The sequence below is a fragment of the Mus caroli genome, unplaced genomic scaffold, assembly GCF_978045245.1.
Source record: "Mus caroli unplaced genomic scaffold, Mus_caroli_1 scaffold_11, whole genome shotgun sequence".
In the NCBI taxonomy this organism is placed as follows: Eukaryota; Metazoa; Chordata; class Mammalia; order Rodentia; family Muridae; genus Mus; species Mus caroli.
In genome coordinates this window covers 101,596,981-101,616,207 of record NW_028227266.1, presented here as the reverse complement: position 1 = coordinate 101,616,207, position 19,227 = coordinate 101,596,981, and the positions used below count along the sequence as shown (strand labels likewise).

Sequence of the window (19,227 nt, the reverse complement as noted above, 5' to 3'; positions counted from 1 at the left end):
AAATAACTTTTTTGGCGGGGAGGGGAATTTTGAGACAAGGTTTCTCTCTGTAGCCCTGGATGTCCTGGAATTCACTTTGTAGACCAGGCTGTCCTTGAAGTCAGAGATTCACCTGCCACTACCTCCTGAGCGCTGGGATAAAGGTGTGCACCACCACTACCCACCTCAGATAGTTTTCCTATGCAGCCCAGACCCACATGCCCAGAGGTGACACAGCACACACTGTGGTAGGCCTTCCCACATCAGTAACTAATCAAGAAAATGCCCCCCCAAATATGTCCACACGCCGAGCTGATGGAAGCAATTCTTGAATTGAGGGTCCCTCTTTCCAGGTGGGTTAAGCTGACCATCAAGATTTGCCACTACACATGCCTAACCACTCAAATTGGAAGGAAGGGATGCAACTAACATGAAAACATATGGGCTCCCACACTCTCCCACACTTGCCACCTACCATATGCTCACAAGTGTGCTTGCACAAACAGATCCAAGCCTTACACAACTGCTTCTTTCAGCAGGGCTACTTTTTCCTCTAATTGATCATTAAGGAATTAACCTTAGGGGAGACATGAACAACGAGCATTTGATGAGAATGTTGGGAGACTGACTGATTCTCTCATCTGATATAATCAAGACTGGACACAACTGATTCATTAATTTAAAGGACCCATCAGGAGGCAGCAGTGACCCATCCCTAGAACAAAGACCACATGTAGTGAGCGCTACAGTTACAGTGCAGAGAAGGATGCTGAAGTCAAGAGAGATGGCTCAGCAGGTGACCGCTCACCACAGAGTCTCAGGACTGAGCCTGATGCCCAAAGCTCACTCAATACAGCGCAGAGAGAACTGGCTCCTCAAAGCTGTCCTTTGACCTCCCCATGAATGCTGTGGCATGTGTGTGTACACAGATAGATGGGTAGATGGACAATGGATAGATGGATGGACAGATGGATGGATGTGGGGGGTGGGGCTCAAGGAAGAACAGAGGTGACGAAGGCTTGTGGTACACACTTATAAAGAGGCTAAGGCAAAAGGGTTGCTGTGTCTTTTAGAAGCTGGTGCGAGCAGGAGTGAGATCTAAACCAAAAGATTAAGAATAAGATTCTAGAGGTATGGTGCACAGAGAGCTAAACAAAGTGGAAAATCCAAGGTCCAGAGTGTTGAGCTCCAGAGCCCATCTGAGTCGTGACTCGACATGCAAATGTGGAAGCCAGAAGGGGGCAGAGAGAGGGTAAAAGGGAACAGTGCCCAATACTCAAAATCTGGATCCTCCCACCAGCCAGACTGGAGGCTCGCACTTCACGCACTTCATGGTTTAGTGGGATAAGTGCAGAGGGTCTTAACTCACCTGTGGGGAACAATGAGCCTGACAACAAGCCTTATAAGTAACACCCAGAAGGCTCAAACTGTTTCCAAGTCATTTAACTGCATCCCACAACAAAATCCAAGGATATTTAAAAGAATCCATAAACGTTCAGTAGTCATGAACCCTGGTACACACCTACAATTCCAGCATGTGGGAAGAATGAAGCAGGAGGCTAGCCTGAATTTCAGAACAAGTGTCTGTCTAAAACAAACCAACCAACAAACAAAAGCAAAAACAGAAAAGAAGGCAAAGAAAGAAAGGCAGGTAGGCAGGCTGAGAAGATGCTCAGCTGGTACCACGCTTGCTACAGGAGAGAGCTGGAGTTTAGATCCCAGCACCCACATAAAAGCTGGATGCCGTGGCACACACTTGTAATTCCAGCCCTGAGGAGGTGGGGACAGGAGGTTCCCTGGAGCTTCCTGGCCGGCCACCCAGCTGAGCCTCATCAGTGAGTTCTAGGGCAAGCAATAGATCTGTCTCAAAAAATTTCTCTCTCTCACACACACACACATACACACACAGCACCCAGAAATGTTCACAGTATCTGCCATCCAAACATATATTTATAGACACACACATTTTTTTTAAAGGAAAGAATGCACAGAGCACTAGATAACAACTAAAACTCGCCAACAGGCACTGGGGCGCTAGCAATAAGTATGTAACCGTATTCCACATGGCCAAAAATGTCAGCACAAACAAAGAATAAGTAATACAGATAGTAAAAAAAAAAGACTATAAAGTCTAATTTCTAGAAATGAGAACTACAATGTAAGAGATAAGAAAAATGCACTGGGTTAGAGGAACAGGAGGACTTCAGAAAAATGAACACTGGAAATTTTCTTTCCCGGCTCTCTTGGCTTTTGTTTGGTTGACTGGTTGGGTTTTTGTTGTTACTATAAATGCAAATGGCCCTTCCTACGATGTTTTTTTTATTAAGAAAAGTAAAACTACCCTGTATATCTGATATTCTCTTTATATACTGTATGATGAAATACACAGAAGGCATTATGCACTTGTCAAAGCCCATAAAAGCTTATAGCAGAGTGAACTTTTTAATTGCATACATACATTTATTCACTTGTTTGTTTGTTTGTTTGTTTGTTTATGGGAAGGGCTCAGATGTGAGGAAAACTTGTTGACGTCATTCATTCCTCCCAGGTGGGTCCTGGTGATCAAACTGAGATCTCCAGCCTTGTACAACACATATTTATCCTCAGAGCCATTTTTCCAGCTCCAGAATTAATTCTTAAAGACAACTTTTTATTTAAATTTTATTTTCTGTTTATTTTATTTTATGTGTATAAGTATTTTGCTCACAGGCTTATCTGAGCATCACATGTGTGTCTGGTACCAAGATCAGAAGAGCGCAATGGATCCCCTGGAACTAGTTATTGACAGTTGTGAGCTGTCATGCAGCTGCCAGGAGTCAAATCTCAGTCTTCTGCAGAAACCAGTGCTCTCAACTGCTGAGCCATCTCTCCAACCCCATCATAACTGTTTTAACTCTTGTAAGAAATTAGAATACAGCTGGGCAGTGCTGGCACACACTTTTAATCACAGCACTTGGGAGGCAGAGGCAGGTGGATCTCTGTGAGTTCAAGGCCAGCCTGGTCTACAAAGCAAATTCTAGGACAGCCAGGGCTAAACAGAAAAACCCTGTCTCGAAAATCCAAAAGACTCAGAGATACCCATGAACTTCACCAGGAGTTCTCTGAGGCCCCAGGCCTAAGGACTTTCTAGCAAAGTATGCAGTCTTACTATGGCGACCCCCTTTACCAGGTATGCAGTCTTACTATGGAGACCCCCTTTACCAGGTATGCAGTCTTACTATGGAGACCCCCTTTACCAGGTATGCAGTCTTACTATGGAGACCCCCTTTACCAGGAAGGAGAAAACCACGGGCATTTCCCAGGACAGCACCTGGACTTTTTGAAATGCTATGCTGGTTATGTTGTTACAGTGTCACCCGTGATAACGGGGCGTGTCACTTTAATCTGAGGTATGGGGGAAAGCAGCCTGTTAACTAGGACTCCCACTAAGTCAGCTGCAAATTTACAAGCTGTGCATCTTACAGTCGGTGACGCATTCAGAAGTCAAAGGGCTGAGTCATCACTTCAGATCAACTACAAGGGCTGAGGACCTGGCTCTGGGGTACAGCATTCACGGAACCCTGGTTTGATCTCCAGCACCACGTGAACCAGGAGTTGTAAACACTTGGAATTCCAGAGCTTGGGAGGGGAAGGCAGGAGGATCAGAAGTTCAGGATCACTACACCAGTTGGTAAGGGTACAGCCAGGACTCCGGGTGTTGTTGCAGCTCCCCAGGTGAGTTCAGTGGGAGCCGGGTAGACTACTACCCTTCCCAGAAATAGAGTAGAGAGCGTGCACTTCAGAGCTTCGTAACTGCATGCATCTGAGACCTCCAGCAAATTGTGTATTTTTTCACAATCTTGGTTTTTATCTATTTAAAAAGTAAACAATGTGCCAGATGCTGCTGACGAACATGTGTGAAATAGCTGGTGTGCATAAGATGTGTTAGTTCTCTCTAGATTATGGGTATCTCCCAAATTAAGAACTGTGTGCTTTCTATTATAGCTTAAAACGTAAGGATGACAGTCACTCGACATTGTCATTACTGGGAACAGCAAAACAGACCCTTCAGTAAACGTTTAGTATACATCTCAGCCCCCCACACACATTAGTTTTAGCACGTTAACGTTTTAGGAGGCCCTACACAATGGAATGTTGTTTAGTAACATCCAGATTAGAACACACATACATCAACAAGGATAACACAAACAGAAAGTACGGTACTTTTGCCGTAGTTTAAGAGTCACTTAATAGTTTGGTCTCAAGTGCAGGTTTTTCTTATCTCTCAGGCTGGCAAGATCTAAAAGGACAGTTGATGTACAGCATCAAAACCCCAAAGCAAAGCTGGGGAGGTTCTCAGTTCTGAGCATTTGAGGAACGAAACGTGCCCCTTCCACTTACTCTTGGAGTGGACTTAAAACCCGAGCAGCACTGAGGCAGCACCTTCAGAACTCGCTCATTAACTAGGGATGTGACTCACATGGGACAAGTTTAGCCATAATTGGACAGAATTTTCCCCCATATGTGCAGGGAGAAAGAAACTCAAACCCACAATTGCACAATGTCTCAGCCCCGGTCTCCCAATGAAGAACACATGGGCTCAGATTCAGCTGTGCCAATACCACCAACCCCAACCCAACGCCTAGGGTTAAGGGTTCACTTCAGGATGCTAACCCACTCCTGCCAAAGCTGCCCCTAGCAGGTTATACCAGTGCCACCAGCAGGGAGGACACCACCCCTGTCCAGTCAAGCGTTTGGCCTGAGACTCTGCAGGAACAAAAGGAGCTTGGCTGGGGAGAACACTTGGCTCATCTCAACTGCCTTTCTCATAGAGACAGGGTCCTTTGGCTCAGACACCCAAATCTAAAAAAGTGGACTCTAGAGAACAGCTTCTCCTTAGCCCTGAGGTCTCATAGAGGTAAACCTCCCAACTCATTGCTCCTTCCTGATAAATCCATCCCACCTCTTCACCTGCTCCCCAACCCATGTGCCCCGACAGGTGTCTTAACTACAGACAAGGAGCCACACACTATCTTTCCTACAACCCACTACGACTGCATACTCCTTTCTGAACTCTGCTTTATTTGTTGTGGGGTATGTTGTATTTTGATGGCTGGGTTTTGTTGTTATTTTGTTTGGGGGAGGGGAGTAAGTCAGACTCTCACATATACAAGGCTAGCCAGGAAGTCCTGATCCCCCTGCCTCCACCTCTGGAGTGCTGCCTAACTACTCCAATGGCTTTCCATCCCCAGGGGAACAGCTCCGATGATCCGCTGATCTCCCAGCTGTCTTCTCTGCCTCCTCTCCTTGGCTCCCGGCTCTCATCCCAGCCATGTCAGAGTTATGCAGTGTCTGCCCCCACACTCCATGCCACGCTCTCTGCCTGGCCCTAAGTGCTACTCTCTTCTGTCTGCCTGTCCAGCTCAACCTGGAGATGAGGTGTAAATGTTTCCTTTCCTGGGATCCCTTCCCAAAATCTCCAAGTCTCTCTTTCCTCTCTCAAAAGTAACCATTCCTACAAAACAAAAACAAAACCACCCTCCCATCAACCATAGTGAAAAATGAAAAATAACCCTGCCTATCACCATCATCAATCACAATCAAAGTGACCACTCCTCCAATAATCTTATCCCAGAGCTACAGTCCTACATGGGACAATCATACACACACGCACACACACACACACACACACACACACACTTCATTAAGGAAAGGAATCTAATCACTTTTTGTCATTATCTCCATATATATAATCCTTCCATTTTCCATCCCTACACTGCTCTGAGGAGCAAGTGCCTAAACGAGTGTGAACCGTCTTTAAATAAGCTGTGAGTGAGCAAGCATGGCTTTCCCAGAAGCAATTTAGTTTGAAAGGAGAAGCAAGCTAGCCAGAGGAAATGCTTAACTGCTTCCTTCTCTCCGAAGCTGTCTTCGCCGCCATGGACCACAGCTCCCTATCACGGCCATCACTGTCACCACGCCTTCCCAGCCACCGGCATCTTATTCCCAAACCTCTGGCACTGCTCCAGCAGTTGCAGAGCACAGGGCTACATTAGTGAACCTAGGAGGACACTGACAGTAACCAGGTCCACAAACCAGCACTGTTTGAGTTCTGGCTTAACTGCGGCGGCTCCAGGGCTGCCGGAAACAGCAGGGATCCAGATTTCAGGCACAACTGAGTCAAGACCTGGCCTTCTACTCGCTGTCCACAACACGCTGAATCAAGATCCCACCCTTCACATATGAACACAGTAGCCAGTACTGTAGTCTGCTAAGGACAGTAATGAGAGCAGTGAGGCAGGGCCTGGTGACACGGGAAACCACACAGACACAGTTCAGAAAGAACATAGGCGGACTTCCACAGGAAGACTGCATGCAGCAGGCACACACCAAGGACCCACTCCAAGTCTGCTTCCTCAGTGCTAAGGTAAAAACCTCTGTATTCCCCAAGAATCCATGTTACAATTCTAACCCCCAAGGCGGGCAGATAAACAACAGGGTTTTGGGAGAGGATTAGGTCTTAAAGACACCGAGGAGGATCAGTGCCCTGATAATGAAGACCACAGAGCTCATTTCACCCTCCCACTGTGTGAGAACGGATACATCTAGGAACCAGAAAACAGGCCCTGACCAGAAACCAAGCCATCAGCACTTTGATGTTGGCTTTCCCAGCATCCAGAACTGTGAAAAATACATTTCTGTTGCTTCTAAGGGCCTCAGTTGATGGAATCTTGTTTCAGCCTGCTTGGGTACAGGGTGGAAGTGTCAGCACCGGCCTGCAAGGACTATGTATCTGACACGGGGAAACTTCTACCACACATCATGAGCACTCTGTCCACCACTACTGACCACCACTGTCCTTACAAAACAACTGCCAAATGACACAGCTCAGAATGACCAAAGCATTTGGATGGTAAGGGAACCGAATTATCAAGCCAAGAAGGAAGAAAACTCATCTACTTTATCAGACTTCTGCATGATGGTAGAGGAGCGATCAGAACCCCCTTAAGAGGCTCTGCCCTAGAGGTACCTGGGAGGTACCAAAGGTCACCCTGAAGCTCAGGCTGCACAGGGAGGGAGCCACTGTGCAAATACCCACAGCAGCAGGTCCCCAGGTTCAGTAGGAGACCCCAGGTCTAGGGAAATTGCGTCATAAGGGCAGGGAATTATAACCAGAAGTCAAAGTCTACAGCCTGAGGGTGAAAACTTCCATTCCTCCCCAACCAGGTAACCCAAGGCCTGGCAGCTGATTTATCACCCGGCATTCCAGAGGCAGGAAGTTTCCTGGGGCTTCTTTACAGACACTGAGCAGAGAGTCCTAATTAGATACAAAATTCTGTACTGTGTTTCGGGACAGGCTTCCAGCGAAATGTCCACCTGTACTCCGGCAGACAGCAAGGATGGTCAGCACGCAAGTGTGACCTCTCACTCCTAACAATATTAGCATCTCACTACACAAAGCCAAGGATCAGACAGCCAGAACCACAAGCAGAAGAATTCTGTTTAATTCTGGCAACAACAACAACAATAATAATAATAATAAAGTTAAGATAAAACATTCACAAGATGCAATCAAATACAGAAAAAAGAAATTCTAAAACTTACAAGCATTAGTAACATTTTAACTTTTTTTTTTCCCCGAGACAAGGTTTCTCTGTATAGCTCTGGCTATCCTGGAACTCACTTTGTAGACCAGGCTGGCCTCGAACTCAGAAATCTGCCTGCCTCTGCCTCCCGAGTGCTGGGATTAAAGGCGTGGCCACCATGCCCGGCTAGTAACATTTTAAAAATGAAAGCTGGGAAGACAAAATTGAGGAGAACTCTCTGTCCACTCACTGGTTTCAATACAAAGCAATAAAGGTAAGATAAGAAGCATGAAGTTCAACTTAAGGAGAATCAACAGACACACGACAGCCATCTCAGGAAAGAAAGAAAAAAAAAAACCTACATAGGAAGAAAAGAGGCATAGGATATTATTTAAAAAGCGAACAAACATTCCCCAAAACTGAAGGCTTTGCAACCCAATTAACAAACTTCAGAATACCAGAGTAATTCCAGAGTAAACCACTCTGGAATTCTAAAAACTGTGAAGGGGGAGAAAAAGGAGCTAGAAAGACATGGCTTTGGACTCTTTATCTGAAATCCTTACAAGAGAAAATAACCCTCCAAATTGTGAACAAAAATTATGTTCCACCTAATATTCTAAAGTCATCCAGACCCATCAACAAAGTGTGAGGGTAAAATGAAAATTTTCAGACATAAAGGACCTCAAATAATATCTCTTTCCCACGAACCCCATCCTTCGTTCCACTGAGGATACACACAACCAGCAAAGAAAAAGGAGGACAAGAGACCAAGAGAGGGCCGGGCGTGGTGGCGCACGCCTTTAATCCCAGCACTCGGGAGGCAGAGGCAGGCGGATTTCTGAGTTCGAGGCCAGCCTGGTCTACAAAGTGAGTGCCAGGACAGCCAGGGCTACACAGAGAAACCCTGTCTCAAAAACCAAAAAAAAAAAAAAAAGAGACCAAGAGAGGACAGAGAGGTATAAAGTGCTACTGTCCAGCCTGAAGCAAGGGATGGATGACAATAAATCAAGGTACCACTGAGAAGAGTCCAATGGAACTAACAGATGTCTTAAAGTGCTGCCTGAAGGGGGCTGGGGATCAAAAGGCACTCAGCGTGCTTCTTGGGGTACCCGAGAGAATATATGTACAGACACAAAGCAAGCTAATCAAAAAAAGTTTAAGATCCAAAGGGAAAACCCTTGGGGGTGAGTGTGGAAGGGGGTGTCTACCAGTTCATATCGAACTCAGAAAAGGGCACTGTATTTGTACGCTATAGCATCAATACTGACCGGCTGAGGGCACAGACCAGACCACTGTGGCAACTGACTGCTGGTTTAAACATGCACTGGAGGATTAGAGATGGCTCTGTGGTTAAGAGTGCTGGCAGCTCTTCCAGAGGACCCACGTTCAATACCCAGAACCCACACGGCAACTCGCAACTGTCTGTAACTCCAGTTGCAAGGGATCCTATACCCTCATACAGGCAAAACTCCAATGCCCATGAAATAAAAATAAATGTTTTTTTAAAATTAAAAAAAAAAAAAAAAAAAAAAGGAGAGCCGGGCGTGGTGGCGCACGCCTTTAATCCCAGCACTTGGGAGGCAGAGGCAGGCGGATTTCTGAGTTCGAGGCCAGCCTGGTCTACAAAGTGAGTTCCAGGACAGCCAGGGCTACACAGAGAAACCCTGTCTCGAAAAACCAAAAAAAAAAAAAAAAAGGAGCACAAGGAGGACCCCAGAGGACAAATGTTCAGTCCACACTAGTCTAGAAATTCCAAAGACAACAGGGAAAGACAAACTCCACCACAGTTGTGTGAACTACGCCCACTGGGGCAGTGGGACCTGGAGGACAAAAAGCCCAAAGGCAGGGTGCTGATGGCTTCTGGTTCAAGGCCTTTTTGCTATTATTCAATTGATTTCTATTATGTGCAGCTAATGACTGGATTAAAAGCACTTTTCCTATCAAGTACAGCTAGCCCCACAGAGTTGTCACTTCCAACTTCCAAGTTCTCACCTGGCATTCGGAACCCTGGGTCTCAGCAACACTGTAAAATTGACACTAGCTTGCCTGAGCTTCTGGAAGTCACTTAACCCTTTACGCAAAGGAAAACGTGGTGGAAAGCACTATCTCCAACAGTCTCACACGCACACACCATCACAGCCACACTCAGGAGGCCCAGCAAACATCCCAGTACTTGCACTTTGCCACCCAGACAAAGCCAGATGGGAATCCTTCAACAGCAGCACAGCTGAGGGAAACCTAAAGGGACAGAAAGAGGCCCTGGTTCTGCAAGAGGACTATCTAGAGACCACACTGTGACAGGACAACTCAGCTTGCACTGAACTGAAATACCTAAGGGTGGATGGGAGCATTAATGAGCCATGCTCCCCGCTCTATTTCACAAGCTACTGGGCCAGGTGCTCATCCATCAGGTGCCCCCTCAGCTACTGCCCTAAGAAAATCAGTTCCAGGCTACAAAGGTATCACTTCAAGTACTAATGAACAACAGTCTCTTTTTTAACATGCCATAATCAAACTTCTAAATGCACATGCCCTTCAATAACTTAGTCTGCAGCCAGGAAACACTGTCTTGTGTGGGTATATATTATATATGTAATATATGAAATAAACCATGTTACCTTAAGCAAGTTACTTAAAGCCTTACTTTTCTCATCTCCTGTAATTGCCCCACTGGGTAACAAGAAACTAAAAACAACATGTTCAAGTCCATATCAGGCCCCAGCTAGATGGCTCAGCAGGTAAAGGCACTTGTCGTCCAGTCAAATGACATGAGTTCGAGCCCTGGGACCCCCCTATTAATAGTGGAAAGACAGCCCACACCTTCAAGGTGTCCTCTGACCTCCACAGAACACATCGTGGTACACACACACAAAAATAAATAAAAGTAACAGCAAAACTCTATCACGCAACAGTAGGCACATGTACTCGTCCCTGTCTGCTGCCAGCTATCTCTGCCTCCCTGCTTCCATCCTGGCTAAGGCAGGAGGAGAGGAAATACATGTCAATAAAGTCACAATTACGTAAGTTCTTTTAACAACAACAAAAACAACCCTTTACAAAAGCACGCCTAGGAGCAGCACTACAAATCGTTATTTTTCCCAAGCCTTTCTCCCATGCTCCAGGCGTAACTCAGATGCCGTTTCAATCCACTAGACTAAATTCAGCTAATTCAACTAGACTATAAGGAAGGTTAAATTAGGATGTTATGAAAACACAGTTCTTTAGTTAAAGCCGATAAACCTACACATACAACTATGTCTAAACAGTCTGCTAAAAGCAGTTTTCATTCCGAGGCTAAACTCTCTCAACAGACCCTAAGAAACTCTTCTAACAGGCAGAAGGCTGCTGCTCTCTGTGAGCTTGAGGCCAACCTGGTCTACATAGTGGATTCCAAAACAGCCCAGGCTACATAAAGTCCCTGTCTGGAAAAGAAAAAAAAAAAAAAAAAAAAAAAAAAACTCTTCTAATACACACATACACACGCGCGCACGGGCGCGCGCACACACACACACTGGGGGGGGGGGATGCGGAGGGGGAGGCATACTCGCCCACTAAAAAAGTGACACTTAATGGATATTTAGGAGACCTTTCCAGTTCCAACACTTCACTCTAAAACACCCCGAGAAAAAGTGAAGGGACTGCCTTCATGCACAAAAGACGGCAAAAGCTGGGTATCCCTAACTATCAGAGACTTCCTTTTGATGGCTGGCCAGGCCTTCCTTCAAGGGCTGATTTTCAGAATGCACAGAGTTCCAAGCGGAGGGCAGACTCGGACTCCCCAAACAACGGGGCTAAACAGGTAAACGGAACCACCGCCGACGGACCCAAAGCCGCCAAGTTCTCCTCTCGCTTCAGGGTCTGCAGAGTAGGCGAGTGGCCTGGAACGGCAGCATCAGGTCACACTCAACGAACCCAAGGCAAAGCCCGATGCTTGGGGTCCGGTCGGCCCGAAGGTGTGCAGGATGCCACACAACCCCAGGGCGCCCGGCTCACCTTGCCCCCCACTCGCTAACCAGAAAGCACGCGCGCGGCGGCGGCGTGGCCTGTGGGCCACCCACAGCAGGCTAAGGAGCGGCCACCCGTGTCCCGAGCGCCGACTCCGAGGCTCCGGAGCTCCGCGGCCTAGAGTGACACGCGCAGGGAGGCTGCAGAGAGGGAGAGAGAGAGAGCGCGCGCGGGCGGCGCAGCGGCAGCACCGCGGGCTCACGAGGCCCCGGGAGCCGCGCCACTCACCAAGCAGCCGGCGCACCTCGTCCTCGCTCAGGTAGAGGCTCACGCTGGGTCCCGCAGGAGCGGCGGCCAGGGCCGGGGACCGCGGGGCGGCGGCGGGCAGCATCGCCAGCAGCAGCAGCAGCAGCGGCGGCGGCGGGGCCCTCAGGCCGCCGCTCCCCGGGACGCCGCCCCGGCCCGCGCGCATGGCCGCCGCGGAGCAGGAGCGTCCGCCGCCCGCCGCGCCGCCGCGCACCCCGGCCCCGAGCGCCTCACAGCCCCGAGCCGGGGGCGGCCGGCCAGCTCATCGCGCCGCCGCTTCAGACCCGCCGCCCGGGAACGGGAGGGGGTGGGGGGGTAAGCTGCTGGCGGAGACGCGCGCGTGCGCGTGTCCGCCGTGCGCGAGGGCGCGCACGCATGTGCTGCCCGACCGAGAGCGCCTGGTTCTGGGGCGCGCGTGCACGGGAGAGCGTCGCAGACCTGAGGTCGGGGTGGGGGCCGCGAGTAGGGGTTGGTATAAATAACATTACGTTGTTTGCCAGGGTGAAACGCGCGAAGAATGAAGAAAATGAGATAAAGAGACACAAGCTAATCAAAAACAATAATGAAGTGCCCTGGCCAGGCGAAGGGCTCTAGGCTAATATAGCCAGTCCCCAGCCCAAGTCGTTGAGGCCTAGAGTCGGTTGGTCCCTTTATTCTTCCCCAGGTACGCCCTGAGTCTTGGATGCTGTTTCAAAAGAAAAGAATGCTGTTTTATTTAGTGAGAAGTGACGGGGACGTAGAAATCTTCCCTTATCCCACCATCAGAGGTCAGCCTCTAGTTAGCGTGTCTGTTCCCTGAAATTCACATGCCACACACTTTCCAGAAAACAAACAAACAAACAAAAAACCTCATAAAACCTTAGTAAACTTTTTATTTTGTATTTTGGTTTACTGTTTGTTTGTTTGTTTGTTTGTTTTGAGACAGGGTCTCACTATGTAGCCCTGGCCAGCATGGAACTTGCTATGTAGACCAAGCTGGCCTTGAACTCAGAGATCTGCCTGCCTCTGCTTCCCAAGTGCCAGGATTAAAGGCCTGTGCCACCCATGCCCAGCAAGCTTGTTTTTACATGTGATGAATTTTTATTATCCTAACTGTAAACCAACCTGTATCTGGGCTTTTAACCTGTGGTCCATGCCAGCCCCTCCCTCCAAAACATGGAATGTATGTGAGTGTGTGCTTATGGCTGTACATGACTGTCTGTGTGCATGGGTGCTTTCACATACTGGGGAGTGGTTTTTACATTTCATCCCTTGCTCTAGGAAGCCCTTGTCTCCCTAAACCGGTTAAGAATCTCTGATACATCCCAGAGACTCTGATGAAGAATTTGGGGAAGCCCCAGTCAAGCTTACTCCACCAGCCATCACTCAGGCTGGCTCCCAAGCATCCCTTCTCACTTCCTCCAGACCAGGGCCATCCCATCCCTGTGACCCGTTCACTGACCTTACACCTCCCTCCTTGCCTGTGGAGAGCAGCTGCTTTCTGCCCGGCCTAGCTTCAAGCTCCCAGTTGCCCATCCACACTCAGGCCCTGAGAGATACTACCTGTATCCCCTGCCAGGGCAGGGAGAGAGACCGAAGAGGAGGATAGTTGGATCTTGATATTTTTTCCCCCTCTCTCCTGTAGTGAGAGGGATGGATTCCATTTGGAGACAAGCTGGCCTCAATTTGTCAAGCTTCAGTTCCCCAGCACAGAATACAGTGCCCTGCAGGAAGAGACCAGGAAGTGGGCATGAACTGAACAAAAGCACAGCCATCAGTGAATGATGAAAAACACAAGTCACCTGTGGCCACAGCTACCTCGTAGGGAACCAGGGCCCTTCCAGAAAGGACTCTGGGAACCTATGCTGTGAACAGGGCTCTCTACTCAAGAAAACAAAGCGGGGGTTGGGGGCGGAGCCGTCTTGAAAGCAATGGTTTGCTGTCTACATTTTTGCAGCAAGCTAATAATCTCCAAGAATGGCAGCTGAGTCTTCTAGAGGCGGGTTTTACTTCCACATCTTTAGCCAGTAACATCTTGAGATACTATGATACAATGTATCCCAAAGGTGTCAGTCAAGCGGGACTAAGCACTGGTATTTATCAATGGTGTGGCCTTGGGAAAATTAAACTCTCCTAGCCTCGGTTAAGCACCAGCGCTAAGGCCTGACTTGCAGGGCTTTTACAAGGATTTAATTGGAGAAGCTATAAATAAAACACCTGGGCGGACACTGGGTGACTGCTATGAGTGTTATGATTACTGTTGACATAATGAACCCTTCCTTCTAATGGCCACTTCTGTGTAGTTTCATCACCAAACAGTTCAAATGAGGTATCCTCCCAGAGTCTCTTCACTAACCCCCCTGCATAACCCAGAGCCTGTACCCAACAGGAATTTTTGCTGTATGAAGCACACTAGGGTGCAGGAATGCCAAAGAGCTTCCTTCAGTACTTACAAGGATGTGAGCTTTCATCAGTGCTATGGGGGAAAACTTAAGGGTCTCTGCGTGTGACTCCCAAACCAGCTGCTTCACCAGGGAATTATAGAAATGCAAAGTCCTAGGCTCAACCCCGACTAAGGAGATAAGGAGAGGAACAGCTGGAATTGGGGAGCCAAGCTGTGTTTCTGTGAACCCTAAAGGTGATTCTGGTATTGGCCCCTCAGCTAAGAAAGGCTCAGCTCCTGCCTCTCCTTTGATCTGTTATGGGTGCCTCCCCACGCCCATATCCACACCCCCACACCCCTACCACTCCCAGGGCACCTGCCTGCTACTGTCTCGCTCACTCAGTCTGTTCCCAACAGCCAAAGCCATCCTGTAAAACACCAGCCGGATGCATTATTCACTGGCCTTCTGACTGCCAATATCTCCCTGGCTCATCTAAAATAAAAGGCCACGTTCTTGCAAGGAGAGAAGGCGGGTCTCAAGCCCTACCTCTCCCTTGCCTTCTGACTGTATCTCCTACCCTTCAGCTACCATGGCTTCAATTATGGCTTTCTCTCTCTTCCAGTCTTAGGTGCAATCCTTCCTCAGGAATGTTTGTTCTGCCAACATCTTTATTGCTTCTTTTCCTACCTCCTTCACATCTATATTCACATATTAATCTCTGAATAAGAAGAAAATTGCAACATTCTTATTGAACTCTCAGACTCCAGACTCTTCCTATGTCAGACAGAGGTCTCTAAGACTCTTCTCACCCCTGCCAAGGTGTGGGTGGCAGTCTCTGACATTTCCCAGTAAGCCTCAGCATCTAGATGCTGGGAAGTTCTGACCTCTGCCTGAGGTTTCTTTGTCCCCAGGGAAAATGGAGGCCACAGCCATGACCACACTCTGCCCACCCACCGCCAACCTCCTTGGTTTTTCCTGTCACTGTGGCTGAAGACATAGTTAAGAAAAGTCAGGACATAACACTTGGTGTTCACTGTTCTAGACACAGGCCAGCTTTAGGCTTGAAATACCACAGGATGGATGCATGGAAACACAGCAGGCTGGTCACAGGCTGTGAGATGAAGTGACAGGTGTCCCATGCACGGCGCTGGCATAGCCTCAGCATCTCCACTGGTTGGCACCCACAAAGATATTCTGGCAGCCCAGAGTTCACAGAGCCAGGGGCGCCCCACCCCTACCCCTGACTGATTTATATTCCCACTAGGGTCCTCTGCTGGATTACCTAAGAAGGCCACTCTATAAACCATCTCTTTCCTCACGTAAGCCAACCCAGTTCCACTATAAGCAGGTCAAACATTAGAGAAGTTCATGGCACAGAAGATGAACTTTCCTCCTCACATACACCTTGATTGTTCTTCCTAAACATCCAACTCGGTGCTTGTTCCCATAGTCTTTTGTGTAGGATTTACACATCCATACATATATATATTAGATCCACAGCTGGGCTTAATTTTTTTCATATATAAAATCATGATTCACATGATTGTGGGTTGGTTTTTTTTTTTAGGTGGAGGACAGGGCCACTACCCCCAAGCTGACCTCAAACTCAATATATAGTTGAGGAAGGTCTTGAACTTCTGATCTCCTTTCCTTCACTTCTGGGGTGCTGGGTATTACACACATGCTCCACCATGCCTGGTTTATGTGCACGCTGGAAAATAAGCCCTGGACCTCATGCGTTCTCTATAAGTATCCTACTGGCCAAGGCTCCGTTCCTGGCCCTGTGGTTTGCTTCTTTAAGTCATCAAAATAACTTGAGATGTTGAGGAGTCTTGTGTGACAGGGAACCCAGAGCTCCTCCCAGGGTGTGCCCAGTTGGGATGAGCCCTGGGAGATCTTACCTGCCCTGGGACTACACTTCACTTCCTTGCACACACATCCTGGTGCACATAGGTAGATGTTTCAAAGGGTGGATCCCATGAAAGGAAATCACTGGGCCAAAGGAAGTTCTATTTTAATTTTGATAGATTTAATTTTAGTTTTAATTGTGTTCAGTTGCCCTTCAAAAGATTTTACCAAAGTGCCTGGTTTTTTTTTTTTACCAGAAAGCTTAATAGCTAAATTGTACTGGTTAGTTATTGTCAACCTGATACAAGTTAGAGTCACCAATTGAGGAATTGCCTCCATCAGACTGGCCTTTGGTCACGACGTCCACAGGGCATTTTCTTGATGGATGATTGATGAGACTCGGCCTCACCCATTGTGGGTGGTTCCCTGGGTTTATAAGAATGAAAACTGAGCAAACCACTAAATAACATTCCTCCATGGGGTCTCTTTCCATTCCTGCCTTAAGTTCCTGCCTCAAGTTCCTGCCTTGGATTCCCTCAGTGGCGGACTGTAAGCTGCAAGCCAATTCAACCCTTCCTCCTCCCAAGTGTCTTTGTGTTTTGTTGTGGTAGTTGCTGCTGCTGTCTTTTGTTGGTGTTGTTTGGTTTGGTTGTTGTTTTATCACAGCCACTGGAAAAAGAAAATTGGTTTATTATTGTTTGATCTTTATTGCCTTCCATAACTGGTGAGCTTGAGCATTCTGTACATGTGTGTCCTTCATAGAGCCAATATATATAGAGAGAATTTTCTATGCACTTTAATTTACATTTTAAAGTGTTGGGTTTCAGGGTAGGCTGTGAGATGCTCAGAGGGTAAAGTGCCTGCCTCGAAAGCCTGATGGTTAGGATTCGGTCCCTGGAACAGACTGTCTCTGGGGCTGATGTACAGGTGAAAGGATGACCGAGTGCTCCACACATGTGCCGGTGTGTGCTCATGCGCCCCCCCCCCCCCACTGAAATAAATAAAATACCGAGTATAATAAAATATATGCAACTTTTGCATGGGTTTTGGTTGGCTGATTGTCTTCTAACTCATTTGTATTCCTTCTCCTGTATCCATTGTCCTTTAACTTTGCTTACTATTTTGCTTAAAATTTGGATTTTTATCTTCCATGACCGACGATCCTTTCCGTTATGGTTTCTGTATCTTGTGTCTGTGCTTCAAAATGAACTTCCAATTAATAACACTTATATTTTTAATGCTTTTGTGCTTTTCTCCTTTAAAAAATCGTTTCTTCATCCATCTGGAACGTATGTTTATGCGCAGCACATGACACGATTTTATTTTTTCCATATGGGGAGCCGTTTGTCGAAAATACCATGTATTATACATCACATATTGCATATTCCACTCAGTAGCTCTGCAGAATTTTAAGTAAAATAAGAACTTTCACCTGCTTCCACCTCCATATAGAGCTCTCCGGAACTCCACCCCTGGCACCAGACATTTTAGCCATGCACGCACGATGACTGAGTGTTTGGCATATGGCTGGTAGGAACTGAAATAGGCTAGCAGTGAAGTAGACGCCAGATTTTGAAGAATGTACAAGTGTTATTAATCTGTATTATATTGGTTACATGTCAGTGATACTATTTTAAATATTCTGTGCTAAATTATACTGTTGAAATTTAGTTCACTTCTTTTTTAAAAATAAAGATTTATTTATTATTATATGTAAGTACACTGTAGCTGTCGTCGGACACACCAGAAGAAGGCATCAGATCTCATTACAGATGGTTGTGAGCCACCATATGGTTGCTGGGATTTGAACTCAGGACCTCTGGAAGAGGAGTCAGTGCTCTTAACTGCTGAGCCATCTCTCCAGCCCTCACTTCTTTTTAAAAAAGATTTATTTGTTTTATGTATGAGTGCTCTACCTACATGTACACCTGCATGCCAGAAGTGGGCATCAGATTGCTTTGTAAATGGTTGTGAGTCACCAAGTGGTTGCTGGGAATTGAACTCAGGACTTCTGGAAGAACAGCAGGTGTGCTGAGCCATCTCTCCAGCTCCAACTTGTTTCTTTTCTTTCTTTCTCCCTCCCCCCGCCCCCCCTCCCCCCTCTTGAAAGCCACATAAGATAGCTCACATGCGTTTCTCCTAGGGAGTGATGGTTTTGCTTGGACTTCCAGATTGTTTAGGATTTCATTTTAATGGGTTACATTGTTTTACATGGTACTTTAAACAGTTGACCAGTTTCGTGAGTTACACAATAGCAGAAACTAAAACAGGTAGGTGATTATAACAGCCACAGTATCTAGGTGATCTTTATCTCTTAAAACATTACACACACACACACACACACACACACACACACACACACCAAAGTTATTAAAGTTGGCCCAGAGTATTTTTTAAAAAAAACCTACAAAAATGCTACAACTTTGCTCAAAGTAAGTAACTGAGGACTACTCCGCTCCTTTGGCAAAGGGAGCCCCTTTGCCACACAAGCCTGAGGACTTGGGTTTGAGCCTCCAGAAGCCACATAAAAAGCCAGGTGTGGTGGGACAGGCTTCTAACTCCCGAGCTAGGAGACGAGAGACAGGAGGATCTCTGGGGCTTGCGGGCCAACTACCCCAGCCAAGCCAGCAAGCATAGTCTCAGTGAGAGAACCTGTTCCAAAAAGATAAGCAGCTGGACAGATGACGCCAAACATCAGCCCTGTCTCTACATGTGTGCATGTGTGCGTGTACACACATACACATACACACTTGGGTACACAAATACATGCATGCGTATGCATAGTCATTATTTTCAATTTTATTTTTAGATTTCTTTTTCTTTCTTTCTTTTTTTTTCTTTTCTTTTCGTCTTTTTTTTTGGGGGGGGGGTTGGTTTTTTTTTTTTTGGTTTTTTGAGACAGGGTTTCTCTGTGTAGCCCTGGCTGTCCTGGAACTCACTTTGTAGACCAGGCTGGCCTCGAACTCAGAAATCCACCTGCCTCTGCCTCCCAAGTGCTGGGATTAAAGGTATGTGCCACCACGCCCAGCTTCTAGATTTCTTTTATCGTCTGTGAATGAGCATTTTCTTCACATGTATGTCTGGGCACCATGTGAGTGTCTGGTGCCTGAGGTCAGAAGAGAGCAGCAGATCCCCTGGAACTGGAGCTATGGACAGTTGTGAGGTGCCTGTGGGTGCTGGGAATTGAACCCAGGTTCTGTGCCAAAACACTTAAGTTCTCT

General features: G+C 47.2%; 1 protein-coding gene across 2 annotated transcripts in view; it reads right to left on the bottom strand.

The window, feature by feature from the left end:
• Positions 1–12,119, bottom strand: part of Ryk (receptor like tyrosine kinase) — a 73,905-nt gene extending 61,786 nt beyond the window's left edge. For both annotated transcript variants that reach the window (XM_021171648.3, XM_021171649.2), the window contains exon 1: positions 11,778–12,119. In XM_021171648.3, coding sequence (XP_021027307.1) covers positions 11,778–11,961 — 184 coding nt within the window. In that variant the 5' untranslated portion in view covers positions 11,962–12,119. The remainder of the gene's footprint in view (positions 1–11,777) is intronic.
• Positions 12,120–19,227: the final 7,108 nt, after the last annotated feature.